Source organism: Astatotilapia calliptera, chromosome 14 (assembly GCF_964374335.1).
Source record: "Astatotilapia calliptera chromosome 14, fAstCal68.1, whole genome shotgun sequence".
Classification (NCBI taxonomy): Eukaryota; Metazoa; Chordata; class Actinopteri; order Cichliformes; family Cichlidae; genus Astatotilapia; species Astatotilapia calliptera.
The window spans coordinates 30,170,973-30,186,481 of NC_137435.1; the positions used below are offsets into that span (position 1 = coordinate 30,170,973).

Genomic DNA, 15,509 nt, shown 5'->3' on the forward strand with positions numbered 1-15,509 from the left:
AATACTGAGATGTAGGCCACCGGAGCCCCTGCTGAGAGACCCACACACAGACACGAGGCACAGACTGACATTAAAGGACTGAATCTGCTTTTAAAAAAAGAGAGGCTGGAGATAACTAAGACATCAAAACTCACAGGCTCCATATATGAAGACCAAAAGACTCTTTGGTGGTTTAAGTGAATCAAGAGGAAAAGCTGAGATCCCCTGACGTTTTCACCAATTAAATCCACCTCAGCAGACAGAGCAGAAGGATTTTCAAATAAAATATGTGTGTGTGTGTGTTTATCATGAGGAGAGGGAATAAAAATCAGTGGAGCAGAAGAGGAGAAAGGCTGAGATTGGCATCCTTCCTCTTTGCATACTGATGCTCTGAACGCGACTTATATCAGCAGCTCTTTGCAAATTCGTTTCACATAGGCTTGCAGCTCGGTACCTTCCACAGTCCTGGTATTTTTCATAATGCGCACTGCTGGTTCGTCCTTTTTTTCTCTGTCCTGAGTGCTGTTTCTTGGAGGTTTTACAGCCTCTAATCTGCTCCCCTTTTTTTCCTCCCTTGTAAGCCTAAAATAACTTAAGCCAAACAAAAAAAAAAAAAAACAACCCAGTTGGATCAGACTTCTTCAGCTCTGGGAATCCATGTCACAGGGACGATGATGAAGGTGGCAGCTGCTAAAAACGGATGAGCTCTCTCTGGTGCTGACAGACGCCGCAGCATTCCCCAATCTCGTGTGAAATAAATTGCTTTTGTCACTGTCCTCCACTGGAGAGGACCACGGAAACGAACTTAACAGTGGAAGAACTGTAGCGCGTGTGTGTGTGGTTTGGGGGGTGGTGAAGGGATTTACAGAGCATTTGAAAGGCTTAAGGAAAAAAAAAATCAAATAACACATTTCTACATTGCTCTCCAAAAAAAAAAGATTTTCCTTTATTTAAATCATGTCAATTCACTTCCCAGCATACGTCATGAAAACACCGTGCTTTTTTTAACGTTTTGCAACATTTTTTCAAAAAGTAAAAAACAAAAGGAGCATTTTTTTAACTTCTTAACCCAACCGGGAAAGCTTAGAACCATGAATTACAGAAGGAAAAGAGAAGGTGGTATCCTCAGTTTGTGCTGATGCTGAAAGTTTTACATTTCTCACTTAATTAAAAAAAAAAAAACAGAGCATAAGGTGTCCCTGCTCTCGTCATCCTCCACACAAAAACAAAACAAGTCCCTCAGAGCTCATCTACATTTGCACCCTGCCAATTTCTAAGAAAAAATTTGAGGGGTGATTTTACACTGGATTTTAGTTTTCAGCTTTTAAAAAAACTTTTGCTCAGTGAAACTTGCCGTAGGTCACAAAAGACCCCCACCCCTTTCATTGGGTGCAGACCATGCTGAAATATTATAATGCACAGAAACACACTCACAAAAAAACAAAAACAAACAACCATCAGCTCATGTAAGGTGAGAAAAAGCAAATTTACAGAGAAAACTCTTCTCTAACCCACGATCCACATACAAACCTTTATTCCTGTTACTGTTTTTATTAATAAATGCTCTACTTCACATACAGTATAGTTAGTACACACCTAGTGTTCATCTGGGAGTCTCATCATTACTGTGCTCCTTGCAAAGCCCGGCGTCAGGGTTTAAAACTAGACCCCGGCCTGGGTTTCTTTTTTTGTTTTAAACTTTGTGCTCAAACTCAAACATCCATTAACAGTCATATATGTGCTTCACCCACAAGTACAGTACATCTGGATTTTGTGCAAATCAAAAAAAAAAAAGAGAAGAAGAAGAAACACATTAGTCCATCATTTTAAAAATTTTCATTAAAAACTGAGGAAGTCTGATTATTTATCGGCCTTCAAATGAGGAAGGCGTTCTCCACGCCGCTGCGCTCTTCGATGCAGTCAGAACTGAAAACCACACGCGCTCAGTGGTGACGGGAGCGTGGGGTGAGTGTGCATTAGGTGCTGGAGCAGTGAGTTGGCCTGACACACTACATTTAGGGGAACTGTTTAGTTGACCTTATTGACCTTCTGTGCGTTGAGCTGGTTTGTTTTAAACGCACACACACACACGCACAGACAAACACGCACCCTTGCAAAACACCCCCCAAGAAATCATTAATTCGAGACGGAGTTCCTGTTAAACTGTACCGGATGTGTCGTTGGTTGTAAACTGGCACTTGTTGAGAAAGTGCCAATGTGGCAGAAGAGAGACCAGGCGTGCGTCCGTCTCTGGCTTTGTGAAGCCGGGCAGACGCAACCACCTCATGGCTTCATGGGAAAAGGGTCTGGCTGAGGCGAGGGGAGGGACGGCCAGGTCAGATGTTACCTCTAAGATGGTTTTCTTTTTAAATTTCCAAGATTTTAAGCGGACACCTGCCCTTTTCCACCCACCTCCCCTCAGTCCAAACCCCCCACCCTGGCAGGACCGCCTGGTTCAGAGGGAGGGTGTGGGGTGAGGGGCTCATTTCTCCATGAGTGACAGCTGGATGATGCGCTGCAGCTCCTCCTCCTCCTGCTGCTGCCGAAGCTCTGCCTCCTGCTGCTCCCGGGCTGAGATCTCCATGGCGATACGCAGCTGCTCGTCATAGCTGCAGGTGGTCGGCTTCTTCTTGGAGGGGGTGGAGCAAAGGCTGGTGGGGGGGCGGGGCTTGTGCTGGGGGGTGCTGCGTACAGGGGCGAGGAAACACGGGTTTAAAAACCTCCTCAGTGGGCACACAGTAGGCATCATTCATAATAAGGATAAGTCAGTAATGGTTTCACTGTGAGTCAATGCATGAATAATGAATGAGGTCTGGGTTGCCAGGTTATGAGAATCTCCTCTGATTGCTGTTTATCTTTCCATCGTGACACTTTGCTTTGTCTTTTAATCTAACGCTTCACCGGACCTTAAACCTGGATCTGTCTCGTCCTGATTCCATTTATTACCGTCTGTCATTCTGCAGATTTGATGAACGGTGGGAGAAAGCTATTATCGACTCAAATTAGCTGCAGACTACATTGTGGAGTCTTAGTAAACGCTTTATTTAAAAACAAGGTGCGACAAAGGCTTCAGAAGAGACACAGCGAGACATGCGTTCCCATAACTGTGCTCGGTTCTATCACGAAATACTAAAAAAACCCAAAACTGTTTTTACCACAGACTGTATATAAAAGATGGACACAGAAACCCTGGAGTCAAGCATTTAAGCTGTCACTGTCTTTTTTTTCCCCAGCTAAGTCATTCTGAGGACACTACACACAATAGCCAAGCATTTCTCTCTGCAACCCCAATGCCAAAAAAATGCATCAAATAAAATACAATTTGGGACTCTGACGTGAAAATCTCAAAGACACTAACTTTATTTATAGTGGAACACAGAAAAGATGCCAAACGGTTAAACATTTTACTGCTTTAGAAAAGTATTAGCTCATGTGGGACTTGATGCCCCACAGCAACACATCTCAAAAACGTTAAGTGATGCTAAAAAAAAACAGCTGGAGGGACATTTTGCAACTAATTAGTTTAACTGGGTAGAAAAAGACAGGCAGCGTTTCTCATGAGTAAAGACGTTCACCAATTTGCCAAAATTCTGGATAAGGCAGAAAAGCAGTACTGGCCCATGATTTTGGGCCCTCGGGCAGCACTGCATTTAGAAATCAAACTTATGCTTAAGTTCATCAAGGACGATCCGCCTGCTTTCCTGGGTGTCTGACTGCTGGTCTGTTATTTACATCACTTCCTCTTTCCCACGCTGTCAAACTCGATGCCGACAGCACTGCTCTAGTGATCAGTCCTGCTTCCACTGAGCCAATCTGCCTCCACTCTGCTGAGATGTTAGCTTATTTTTCCATATCTAACATATTTTCTGTGTTCTACAGTAATATTTGGGTTTATGAGATTGCATTCTGTTCTTATTTTTACAGCTTTGCAACTTTCTCTTGGTGTCGGTCTATAGGTCCAACACTTTCCCCTCAGGTTAGAACTTTGGCTCGAGTAAACACTGCTATGGCAAGACTTGGGGAGGAGGCAGTGACGAAGAGGATAGGACAGTCTGTGAATCCAACCAGCCATCTGCAAACAGGGAATGCACCCAGAGAGAAACACTGTCTAAAGATAACAGAGGCTAAAGTCAACTACAGCACTGTCAACTGAGAAAGCAGGAAACTCTCTCAACTCTCTCATCCTCCCACCAACACCCCCTCTCTGCAAACACACACACACACACACACACACACACACACACACACACACACACACACACACACACACACACACACACACACACACACACACACACACACACAGGAGCTCAGATAGCAGATAGGAGAGGGGGAGAATAGCAGGATGGATAAGAGAATAGAGCAAGGAATGGGACAGGAATACAGGATGTGAGTCAAGTATGGGAGGAAAGAACCACAGGAAAAAAAAATTCACAGAGGAGTGCGAGACACTGAAGATTAACAACACATAAGAGAGCTGAGAGGAAGTCAGAGACAATGCGGTGGAGGGATGGCAGGATATAATCGCCTTCATCCTGGCACTCAAGGAGATTTATGCGGGGGCTTTTTTCCCCTCGCTGCTGACAACGAAAGTCCCGCTCTCTTTCATTCACTGACGCTTTTATCAGACTTTCTAACAAAGTCCCCAATAACAAAGAGCTTTAACTCAAACACGTGGGAGTCATTAAAAATCCCCCAAAATAAAACAAAGGCTTTCATTCTGACCTCTCGACACGACTCGGGTCGCAGGACAGAGGGTGAGTCCCCGGCTTGCTGTTGGTCAGCGCCTCCCAGATGGTCACCTGGGCACACAAAAGAGAAGGCGGCACAGGAAGTCAGTGAAGGAGCGCTGCAGGAAGCGGTGCATGCAAAACAAACGCATCCTCGTTCCCTGTAGGCAGCTTCCTGTTAACGTATGGTAGAGACGGAGCCAGCGGCCTTGGTCGTAAACTACATGATCGATCCTGGCTGCGGTCCTACTCAAGTCCACGTACAGTTTTAATGCTACCAGTGATTAATAAAGATGAGAAGCACTTGTTAAATATAGACGTTCAAGTTTCAAATTCAGCTTCACACTGTCACAGAAATATATGGAAGCTGTGAACAAAAGCTGTTTTTTAGAAGATGACAGGATACCGTGTAAGCTAGATTTGTACAGCAGTTAAATCTGTAAAACACAGCGTGTCGGCGGGACGATCCTTTAACACCTGTCCTGCTTTGGTATTAGAGCAGTAATTAAAAGTGTCACCTTTCTCGGCGGCGCAGCGGTGGAAGCGCTCGGTACGGCTGCTGGAGACGAGAGCACAAACTGCAGCACAAAGCCTAAGCTGCAACCGTGCCCTTGCCTCCTCTGCTCCTTCCCCTTGTGTATTTCAGCTAAGAAAACTCAGAGGATGTTCTCTGACCTGTCTCACAGAGCCTATTTATACCTCACTTTCTGTAACGTCTGGAAGAAGGCCAAGGGCTATCAGGACCGAGGATCTCTGGGATTTTAAACAGCGCCGATCCTCAGGCAGCGTGCGCCACACATCAGAGCCAATTTATTCTACTTACTGATTTTACTTCAGCACTGATTGTTTTTTTATTTTCAAAACAGCTCACTTTTTCCCTCCTTCACTGCGTATATTTGTCTGGTCTTGCTTGACTTATGGTTAAATTTATTGCTGCCATTTGCGCCGTATAATTTAAAAGCAGGGAGAATACTTTCCACATTTGCTCCCTGTGCCTGCTCATAGAAATATACACACAGATATGTCATACTCCGCTGCCATTAATTACAGTAACGCGTCAGCACCATATTAGTATGGGAAAGCCGCATCTCCACTGTCTACTGTTTAAACAGACACAGAATTTGTGTGTGACATATCAGATTTAACATGTTTGGAACACATAACGAGACACATTGCAAAACATCAGTTTGGCGAGGTGCATCTCTGCAGCAGAGATGCACCTCAGAGGCTGCTAAAGATATACATGCACACAAGTGCTTCTTAATGCAAATGTCTCATCAGCCGATTACATGGCCGCGACTGAATTTGGGCAGACCCGGCCGAGATGATCCTCTGAAGTTTAAATTGAGCATTAGAATGAGGAAGAACGATGATTTAAGGAACTTTAAATGTGTCATTGTTGATGGTGCGAGACATGCTGGTCTAAGCGTGTCAGAAACTGCTCATCTGCTGGGATTTTCCCACAAAAACATCTCTGCTGTTTAAAGAGAATGGTCTGAGATTTGGGTAAAAATGCCTCGTTTATGGCCTGACTGCTTTGAGCTAGCTGATTGAACGGCACCAAAGGCCACAGAAGAGCATCTCTGAACACACAGTACTGGACAACAATGGTTCCAGCTACTCCTGGTGCAAAGGTGTAGGGTACACTTTTTGAGCCTTTAGTACAATTTGGGCAACCCAATGACAGAAAAGAATAAGAATTTATGGTACATGAATTTGAGCGTCCCATATGAATCAAAAATTGAACTGTTTTGTATAAATTAATAAATTATGAACTTCATAACGTGCAACTGCACTGCCTAAACATCATCCAAGTCATCCATTAGCTAGTCTGTGGGCTTGATTAAAACAGAACTACGTTCAGCTCATCCACAGTGTAGCATTCCCAGTATGCTGACACAGGTTCATTCACTATGTGTAGGCTACAATCAGCTGCTCTTTATAGGATGCGGGGAATACACCCAACCTTTACAGCACCATCAAAAATGATGAAGTGTAACATTAACCTTAGCTTCCAACCTGATGATGACCGCCAACTGTCATAAAAGCCAGCTAGACTGAGAGTCTTCAGTAGAAATAGGAACCCTGCTGTAGTCTTTTTAAACGACTATGCTATCTGGATCATTGCTAACTGTGCATGTGTAGCCTGAGCAAAACATATGAAGCAGTTTGATTTAGCTAATAGCCAGTTAAGCACTGATTTAAGCTCCCCGCAGAAGAGAAAAGATGATCTCGCAGGAGTTTCACATTGAAGCCACCTGATCGTATTCGGAGCCAGCCTCCAGAAGGCTCTGCTGTATGGCAAACTGCAGCAGATCCTCCTCCTCCTCCCTCATGCTGTCTCTCTGTTTGCCTCCTAGCATGGTGTATCCAGGTGGGGCCTCAAACACACACGGGGGAATCTCGCTGGCTCGACAGGACACTGCAGCACACGGGGGGGAAGGCAAAGGGCAAGAGATGGGAAGGAGTGTTATCTGGCAGTAAAGGAGGCTAAAGGAGAGGAGCGGAAAAATACAAGAGGTTTTTTTTCTGAGTAAAAGAAAGCACGAGGAGACTTAAACCCTTGAATTAACAGATATTGCACAAATTTACAAGTGTCAGCCTGTCACTCAGCAGAAGTTTGGGAGAAAGCAGACAAATCTGGCAGGAAACACTTCATATTTGCAGATTTACATGTGTCACCTATTGAGGCAAAACCTCAGTCTATTGACCCAAAGCCTGTAATAAAGTGTACTTTTGCACCTGACTATTTTCAGAGACATTAGCCACTAAATACTCACCAATGAATCATTCAAACTCAAAAACTCAAAGTATGAATCCGTGTTGTGTCTCACATAACAGTCAATAAGAACTAATTTTATATTGTAACATTAGACACTTTGTTACTAGGAGACTGGTCTCAGTGGTTGTAAGTGGGAAGAAAAGGCTGAGGTAAATTACACTTAGCATCAGTGGCAACGGGTCTTATGGAGTGATGAACCCAGATTTGAAATGTTTGCTTCAAATCATCATCAGTATGTCTGAAGAAGATCGAGAAAGAGGTACAGCCATCTGTAAAACATGATGTCATCATCTGGAGATTCATTTAAGTGGTGTTGGGATTCTTTCAAAAAGCATTTGATTGGCATAGCTTCATTTTTTTCAGCATGAAGGTCCCAAACACATTTCCAATGCAGTAAATACCTGGATAGAAAAACACACAATGTTGATCGTGCACTGGCGTCCCAAAGCCCAGACCTCAACATTACTGAGAGAGTGTGGGATCATCTTCACAGAAAAGAGCTTTAAATGTCCGACAAGAAGCCTGGAGAAGTATTCCTGAAGACTATGTGAAGAAACCTTCCTAAGAGAGTTCAGGCTGTGTTGAAGAATAAAGGTGATCACAGCAAATATTGACTTTGAAGCTCGTTGGAATTGTAAAAACTCTGTTATTTTTGTGCACGTGTCCATGCAAATCGCTGCACCTACTTCCCATTTTCCTAGAAACATATCAAGACATGAGGATTGCCTCAAGACATTTGCACAGTAATGTGTATTAGCTGAAATTTCCAAAGTGTATAATTAGAGTATTTGTAATTAACACCCAGCAAACACTGGTTAGTCAGAGGTGTTGTATCCCATTGCCAGAAATAGCAAAGTAAAGGCAGGCGGTTTCTATGTCAGATGCATTGGACTGGATGTTTTTTTAGGTTCAAAGTCAGGAGTGTGGCTGTATTAGTCACCACTGCTGTTTGCCTTACGCAGCAGCAGTATAACTGATAGATGCAGCTTCTGGGTTGGAACAATGAAGCCAATGCATACACGCCTGAAAACCTGCACTCTATCTAAAGGCCACCAGATGGCAACAGCTGTGGTTGCAAAAAACCCCAAAAACGTCCACTACTATAGAAGTCTGGGCGAAAACAGCTTCGTGCCCTGACCACTGCAAACACTTTCCTGATGAGTTTATGGGCTCAGTCACTAACTAAAAACTAAACGCTCACCTGGAAGACATCTAAAGGAGACTCCAGAGAATTACGTCATGGTAGTTACATCCAGTTTATATGCTGTCCAATAAAGCTACAGACATTAACGTAAAATATGTCTCTATGCAGATAAACCAATGACTACAGTTTGTTATGATCTTCAAATCTGATAACTTGCTGCAGGATTACATGTCCCACGCAGGGGTGTGTCTAAAAGGGGGCATGTGGTGTACTCGGCTCAATTTAGTTCAACGATTTGGTGACAATATTTTGCAGACTTACATTATTAACACAAAATATACATATAATAAATTACACTGATGTTTAAAAAGAATATAACATTTTTTTGTGGAGCGGTAAAAGAAAAAGCTTCTACAGACATTCTACAGCTGAGGCGCTTACTGGTGGAACTAGAGCTGGAGACGCTGGACGAGTCGCTGCCCGGAGAAGGGGTGTCTGTCCTCGGGGTGTCCCTCTGTCTTTCGCCCTCCACCACCACTTCGTTGTCAGCACGGACACCGGCTCCCTCCTCACAGCCATTCAGGTTACTAAAGGTGATCCTGGCATTCAGGATGTGGTAGAGAGGGATCTCTGTAAGGAGAGGAGAGAAATTTCACCCCCATCCTCCAATAACACACATGTCCTTTATATCAGTTATTCTGTTTTTATGATTGATACATCTTATAAGTAATTTGGTCATTTCTTTACACCCTTTCTCTGCATGTCTTAACTTTCCATTAATCTGTGTGTCCATTTTCCAACCTTTCCATAACTGCGCCCTCCACCTTTATTTAAACAGCACACATCTTAGCCCCCTCCCATCATGCGTCTCAATCTCACAGTGCTCACCAATCTTGACAGGGAAGCCAGGCGGCAAACGCAGAGTGATGAAGTCACGCAGCTTAGCGAACAGGGCGTTCGAGATCGCCATGAGATCGATGATAGGCACCACTTGTTCTGCCAGGGAAAGAGGGTGGGACTCACACAGCCACAACTTAGCTTTAAACCTGGGAACGAGCACACGTATAGGAAAAGAAAGAAGGCAGGAAGAAAGAGTTAATTAATAAATATCAGCAAATACATTTCTGACTAAAGCATAATTGAAGCAATTTATGCTCTTGCTCAGACAGTTAAATGTTTGCCCGGAGGAAGCTGCACAAAGACATTGATCACATCAGCTAACAGTGGCTGTCCACAAGCTGCTGAGTCGTTCTCAAACCGAGGCCGATCGATTCTCATATTCTAATTTGTCCAATGAATGAACACAAGATTGAGAGGCAGCTCTACAACCTCAGACCCGTCGTCCTCCTGATGTCCAGCAACTTTTCATTACCCGCTTGAAGAACGATGGTACTGGAAATGTCCGAAAGACCCAAAACACAGAGCAACAACCCCGATTTATGGGCAGCGGAATAACATCAGCTATGTTACAAAAAACACCTGAACACTCAGATCATTCTTTTATTTGCTTTTACTTTCCTCACTGAGTTCATATTTTCACTTCTTTTGCTTTTTGCTCCCTGAGTGACACAGAAAGCGTTCTTTCATTTCTTTTTTGTTTTGTTCCATTTGTTAATACGCTGGAGCGAAGATGATGTGCCATGAGTCATCGAGCCAGAGCTGAGTGATTGACTGCAGAAACCCACTAATTGCTCGACTCTCCACCAGCTTTGTAAAAACCTGAGTGTTTGTCTGCCGCTGTCATCTGGCTGCCTTTCACCTCAGAAGCTCGGCGGTCAGCTGCTGCGGACGGCCGATTTTCCTCTGGGCTCTTCTCTGTCCATCATTTTGTCAGCTCTGACAACGACTCTGCGACTCAGGGCGACTGTGCTCTACGCATGGCTGAATGTTTGGTTTGTTTTTTTGTTTCTTTTTCCGTGGGCACGTGTCACCTCTGCGTCTTGGTTGTGAGCTGGCACGGGTGGCCGATATCCCTCTGAGTGGTCGTCGAGCTGGGGTTGAAGTATTCCTCGGCGGTCAGCGCAGCGGGGTTTGTCACCACGGGGGACGACATCTGGGTCACCAGAGCCTGGGCAAAGTGAGGAGTGAATAACATGAATTTACAAAAAAAAAGATCCAGCTATAACATGTCTCCGTATTAAAGATAGTGAAGCTTTTACAGCTGTAGAAAAACGACTCTGTTCGCAGGGATGCAAAGGACTATTAATCAATACCAGAGGCTTTTCAGACTCACTTTCTCTGCTATTCTCTACTCTGTAGAGATTTCAAGGCTTTCCTTTTACCTACTGGCATTTTTTAACAACTCTTTGAAGGAGTCGTGCTCAAGCCAGAAGTTGTGAAAAAATTGATAAAGCGGTTTCTTATTTCACTATTCATCATTACAGCGGCTGGCTCGCTGCATTAATAACTATCTCGGTGTGACGCATGACTAAACCTGTCAAAAGTAGGAACAGCCATTCCTGCTACGGGCAAACAAAGAGTTGTGAAACAGAAGAAGTTTACGGTTTGGCAAAATAGCCGATTTTGCTTTGCGGGTCTTTGCAGTGCTAAGCTACAAGCTCAGGATACATTCATTGTCTGTGCACCAATTTTATCTGTTGCCCAAAAGAACTTAATGGGAAATTCAATTTTTTTGGTGTGTGTGTGGATGATGGTGTGCAGAGGCGACAGGGAGGGGAAGCGAGTGAAGAGCCAGAATACAGAAATAGGAGAAGCAGGGAGGTATGAGTCATTGGTGCTCGGCAGCAGAAACAAATTAAAAAAACATAATCAATATCTGAGAGCGGTTTGGAGCCTCTGCTGTTGACACGGTCGACTCGACAGTCGGGATTCATACACTGCCTGACCATCCAAAGAGGAGGCGATCGAGTTGGGGGCGGGGTAACGCTAACACGAGAAGGTAGGAAATGTCCCTGAAAACAGCGATGACAGTCACAGCGCCGATTGCCGTTCATGTTTCACGTGACGATGTTCAAATCGAGTGTGTGCTCACCCCGTTATTAGGCCCCATGTGCTGTTCTGCAATCCCGAGGAAGTTCTGCAGTGGAGTCTTCCCACCTGCTCAGACACACAGCGGCAGCAACAAGTAAAAAAAGAAATGCACTTATATAATCACAGCACATCCATACAAACTACATGCTGTCCTGTTTGTTTTACACATTTACTTCAGATTACTGCACAGCCCTCTGTGTGGGCTCATTTATCGCCGCTGCAACTGTCCACAGTGTCATTTTGCTCTATAATGCTCTGCTCAGGATGCCTTATTGCATTACATGAAGCTTTTTGTAATGCACTCTTATCTACGAGGAGCCAGCATGAACCAAGGCAAGCCAGCTTAGGTGGTCTAGCCTAAATATCAGCAGATCTCACAGCAGAACCTGATACGTGAGTAATTACGGACTACAGCTGGACAACGAGAAGCCCTCAATCTCAACATTGTTCTTACTTTTCCTACTTCCACCTCTTGACTTGACCTTTTCCTGCTCTGAGGCTCTCTCACCCTGCTTTGCTATAGTTCATTAAATCATAGACATATTTCCCCCCCTCAGAAAAAAGTTCAATTCTTTATCTCATCCATGTAAGATGCCAGTTGAATAGCACTTCTTCAAGACGACGATTTTAGTGCTCCAATAAAAAAGAGAGCGAGGGCATCACTTTTGGAGATATGTCACCGTCATTATTCTGGGAAACAGGCACAGCAGTAATGGGAGAAAAAAAAAAATCACATTTGTCACACAAATCAAAAGATAATACAAGAATCTTGAGAATATTTGAGGTCTTAACGGCCAATTCCTGCTACGGGACCACATGAGGCATTCGCTCATCACCCAAAATCCAGTCTAAGACATTCAACATGCTTGTCAAACTTTAAAGCACATTTATTGTAGATGCCTGTGTTCCCTTTTCCCCACTCTATTGTCATCTCAGACCGGCCCTGTCAGCATGTGGGGTGAAGTGGAATCATCTTTTTTTGGCTTAGGAAGGTTCCTAACTGGGTGAAATGACCTGGTGTCCAAATGACACCCACTTCTATATACTGGCACCTAATTTAGCTGTTTCCTGCAGAGTCTCAACACTGGCATCTTACAATGGATTTAGAAAAGTTGTTGATTATCATCCCAAACCATAGACTGGGTCAAAATAATTTGTTTTCCTCTGAGAGTGTGTTTGCAGCCCACACACTGTCAGTGAGCTTGTTCACGCTGCACTTTGGGTAGGAGTGGCACTTATTTCCACATCACCTGGACTTGCAAATGAGGTCACTTCACTTTCGGTGGTGGTGACTAAGAAAACCCTCCCCTATCTTGAGCTGCATCGTTTCCATGACATCACGATGTGCTCCTAGACATCACACAGGTGGAAACTTGTCCCTCTCCTGACTAACTATTGAGGAAACAGTGCTTCAAAAATGATGAGTGACGCACCAAATAACCTTTTCAGTTATCCATACACAGGCAACTTTTTATGATTACATGGGTTTAAAAAATTGTTCTATTATTTTACATTTGATTTACATAGTACTAAATCACAACATCAGTTACCTCAAGGGGCTTCGTATGTAAGGCAAAGAGCCCAGAATAATACAGAGGAAACCCCAACAATCAGATGACTCCCTATAAGCAAGTGCTTGATGACAGTGAGGAGGAAAAACTCACTTTTAACAGGACAACACCTCTGAGGGCTCTGCTTCCCATTCTACCCCAGAAACAACACAAGCCAGCAGTCTGAGAGTTAAGTGCTCTACTGGGGCGATGTGGTACTTGGAGGCCTTTAAGATATGGTGTGTCCTTGTATGTAAATGGACTTCGCATACAGACAAATGAGGATAAAGATTTGGCTTCACATCAAACTTCTTTCTTAAACAATGAGAATAAACAACTAAATAAGGTGGAAACATCTAAATTAATTCTGATTCTAATGGTTCAAGTCCCGTCTACTTTCAAAAGCTGTATATTGCAAAATACACCAAAAGTGAAATCTGCAATCATAAACTCCAGGATCATTCCTAAAATTAGACATCGAGGGGTTTAAAAGATCCACAGTGGAGAAACTCAAAAGCTGCTTTTCATTTAGATCTGAGCACCCAAAAAAAAAAAAGTGAGCAGCTTGATAGTGTGTGGTTTGGACGTGGTGGTGCGGTTTGTCTTTATCAAACCAGAAACTGAATAAGTACTAAAAGCAGAGCAAAGGTCCATCACTATATTGTGGTTTTTAAAGCACCGATCTACATTTCAGCCTTTGGTCATCTAATCTGTCTACAGCTGCTGATGATACAGTGTGTGCCTCTCCTAGGATATATAGGAGCACTTAAAGGTTTGTTTTTTAAATTCTTAACAGCGTTAACAAAATGATGAAAAGTAGCTCGAGGAAATGGGCAAATGGACCGAGTCACTCATTCAGGAGTCAGTGTAGCGTCTCTGAGAACACTTTCCTCGTGCATATTAGCAGAGCGCAGATGGGGATTGTGACCTGGGAGAGAGGAGCTCTCTCAGAAGAGCGTGTGATGGTTGATCCTGGCTGACAGCGACGGTCCAGGGAGAGAGGGAAACCTGCTAATCCTGTTTGATTTATGATGTGAACCAGAAAATGAGACGGAGCCACCGAGAGAACTTTACGGGCTGTTAGCCGCAGCCTCGGGGTGATCTCATCGAGCTCAGGTGAGAGGGATTAGTCATCGGTGACTCTTCTATCGGACGTGTTTCGGCACTTGGACTGCGGGTTACAACGGCGCGGAGGACGTAATGGAGAGATTCAGCTGTAGGGGAACAAAAAAGGCGTGACGACATCCTGATGAAGTGACTTACCTTTTATCTTGTTCTTGTTCTGGTCTGACAGATGGTCGGTTCTGGTCCTGGTAATCAGCTCAACATTGGATGCTGCATACACCTGAAAGAGGAAGACACATAACTCCTTTTTTCTGTTCACGCACACTTTACCACCTCATAGCTGTAGCAATAATTCCAAAAACAACTTGTCACCATACAAGCTATAAAGCAAAACCAAAACCCTTAAAGCCGCGATTTTTGTGCACCCTAGTTGCTAGTCTGCAGTCCGACTAGTCCACAGCAAAATGCAGGAATTCCTCAACAGTGACCATAAAAATCAGGCGCTGATTAAATATTGAGCAGGCTGCTGATACTGAGTTTACACTGACTACACACGACTGAAATAAAGAACTAAAAGCTTCCAGGGGTAGAGCAGTTCTGTATGCGTTGTCTGTTTATGTTTGCGACTCTAAATCAATGAAGCAGAAAATAGACAGCAGTATTTTACTGTAGAGCCCATCTGAAGGGCTTTTAAACCCACCGGTGACAAATGGCCCGGTAGTCTGACACTTGCCACCCATTGATCCCTCGAGGGGGACAAAGAAAACAAATGGGGTCAAGGTAACATGGTAATGTATTTTTTTTTTTTTACTTGATTTGAGAGGCCATCTGGTCTTTTAGGTGCTGCTGAATCTTGATCGATGGGTTTTTTTTAAAGCATGAAACAACTCTGGATTTTATTCATTCAGGAAATGAAATCCTTCAAGTTAAGTGAACTTTCATGGAATATCAAACTGAATATCAAATATCAAACGGTGGCTGGGCTTTCTCTGGACAGTGCGAGAGATAAGCGAGCCGCTTACCTTTGCTTCATATCCATTCACCGTCTCGGTCTTCTCGCTCCTCCATCCCAGGATGCCCGTCTTGTTCCTGCAACACAGTTTCAGCACATCCCAGGTCATCTCTCTCACGTCTCAAAGCCATAATAAAGCAAGTTCGGTTCCATCTAAGCTCAAGGACACAGTACCCAGGAGAGCTTCCTCTCCTCTCACAGTACCCAGGAGAGCTTCCTCTCCTGGGTACTGTGAGAGGAGAGGAAGCTCAAAAAA

The 15,509-nt window shown here is 44.0% G+C and overlaps 1 protein-coding gene across 3 annotated transcripts in view; it reads right to left on the reverse strand.

Annotated features, from left to right (window-relative positions):
* Positions 1-2,327: 2,327 nt before the first annotated feature.
* The window catches only part of ankrd13b (ankyrin repeat domain 13B), a 41,645-nt gene continuing 28,463 nt past the window's right edge, over positions 2,328-15,509 (reverse strand). For 2 of the 3 annotated variants that reach the window (XM_026192438.2, XM_026192435.2), the window contains 9 exons: positions 15,264-15,330; positions 14,440-14,521; positions 11,628-11,692; positions 10,567-10,703; positions 9,524-9,681; positions 9,077-9,265; positions 6,968-7,131; positions 4,705-4,781; positions 2,328-2,663 (listed from right to left, as the gene is read on the reverse strand). In XM_026192438.2, the coding sequence (XP_026048223.1) occupies positions 2,462-2,663; positions 4,705-4,781; positions 6,968-7,131; positions 9,077-9,265; positions 9,524-9,681; positions 10,567-10,703; positions 11,628-11,692; positions 14,440-14,521; positions 15,264-15,330 (1,141 nt within the window). In that variant the 3' untranslated portion in view covers positions 2,328-2,461. The remainder of the gene's footprint in view (positions 2,664-4,704; positions 4,782-6,967; positions 7,132-9,076; positions 9,266-9,523; positions 9,682-10,566; positions 10,704-11,627; positions 11,693-14,439; positions 14,522-15,263; positions 15,331-15,509) is intronic. The other variant, XM_026192439.2, reaches the window with a different exon arrangement.